Raw genomic sequence first — 358 nt, forward strand, 5'->3', positions numbered from 1 at the left:
ACACACACACACACACACACACAGAGACACACACATACACAGAGAAACACACTCACAAACACACACACACACACGCACAGAGACACAGACTCACACATGCTCGGTGCAGCCCGGTCTGATTCATGTCTTCTTCTTCCTTTCCAGTCGGATCTGGGCGAGTGGCTCAGCGCCATCGGCCTCCTGCAGTACCACAAAAAACTCTCGGAGAACGGCTACGACTCCATCAGCATCGTCAGAGACCTGACGTGGGAGGACCTGCAGGAGATCGGCATCATCAAGCTGGGTGAGGACCACAACGTTGTTATGGTTACTCAAAGGTCTCATGGCATGAACTAGATCTGAAGTCTCTTTTATATAG

The 358-nt window shown here is 51.1% G+C and overlaps 1 protein-coding gene across 1 annotated transcript in view; it reads left to right on the forward strand.

Annotated features, from left to right (window-relative positions):
* Positions 1 to 144: 144 nt before the first annotated feature.
* The window catches only part of LOC116702579 (caskin-2), a gene marked incomplete at its 5' end in the record, with an annotated part of 6486 nt that continues 6272 nt past the window's right edge, over positions 145 to 358 (forward strand). The window contains 1 exon segment of the mRNA XM_032536878.1: positions 145 to 283. Coding sequence (XP_032392769.1) covers positions 145 to 283 — 139 coding nt within the window.

The sequence above is a fragment of the Etheostoma spectabile genome, chromosome 15 (assembly GCF_008692095.1).
Source record: "Etheostoma spectabile isolate EspeVRDwgs_2016 chromosome 15, UIUC_Espe_1.0, whole genome shotgun sequence".
NCBI lineage: Eukaryota > Metazoa > Chordata > Actinopteri > Perciformes > Percidae > Etheostoma > Etheostoma spectabile.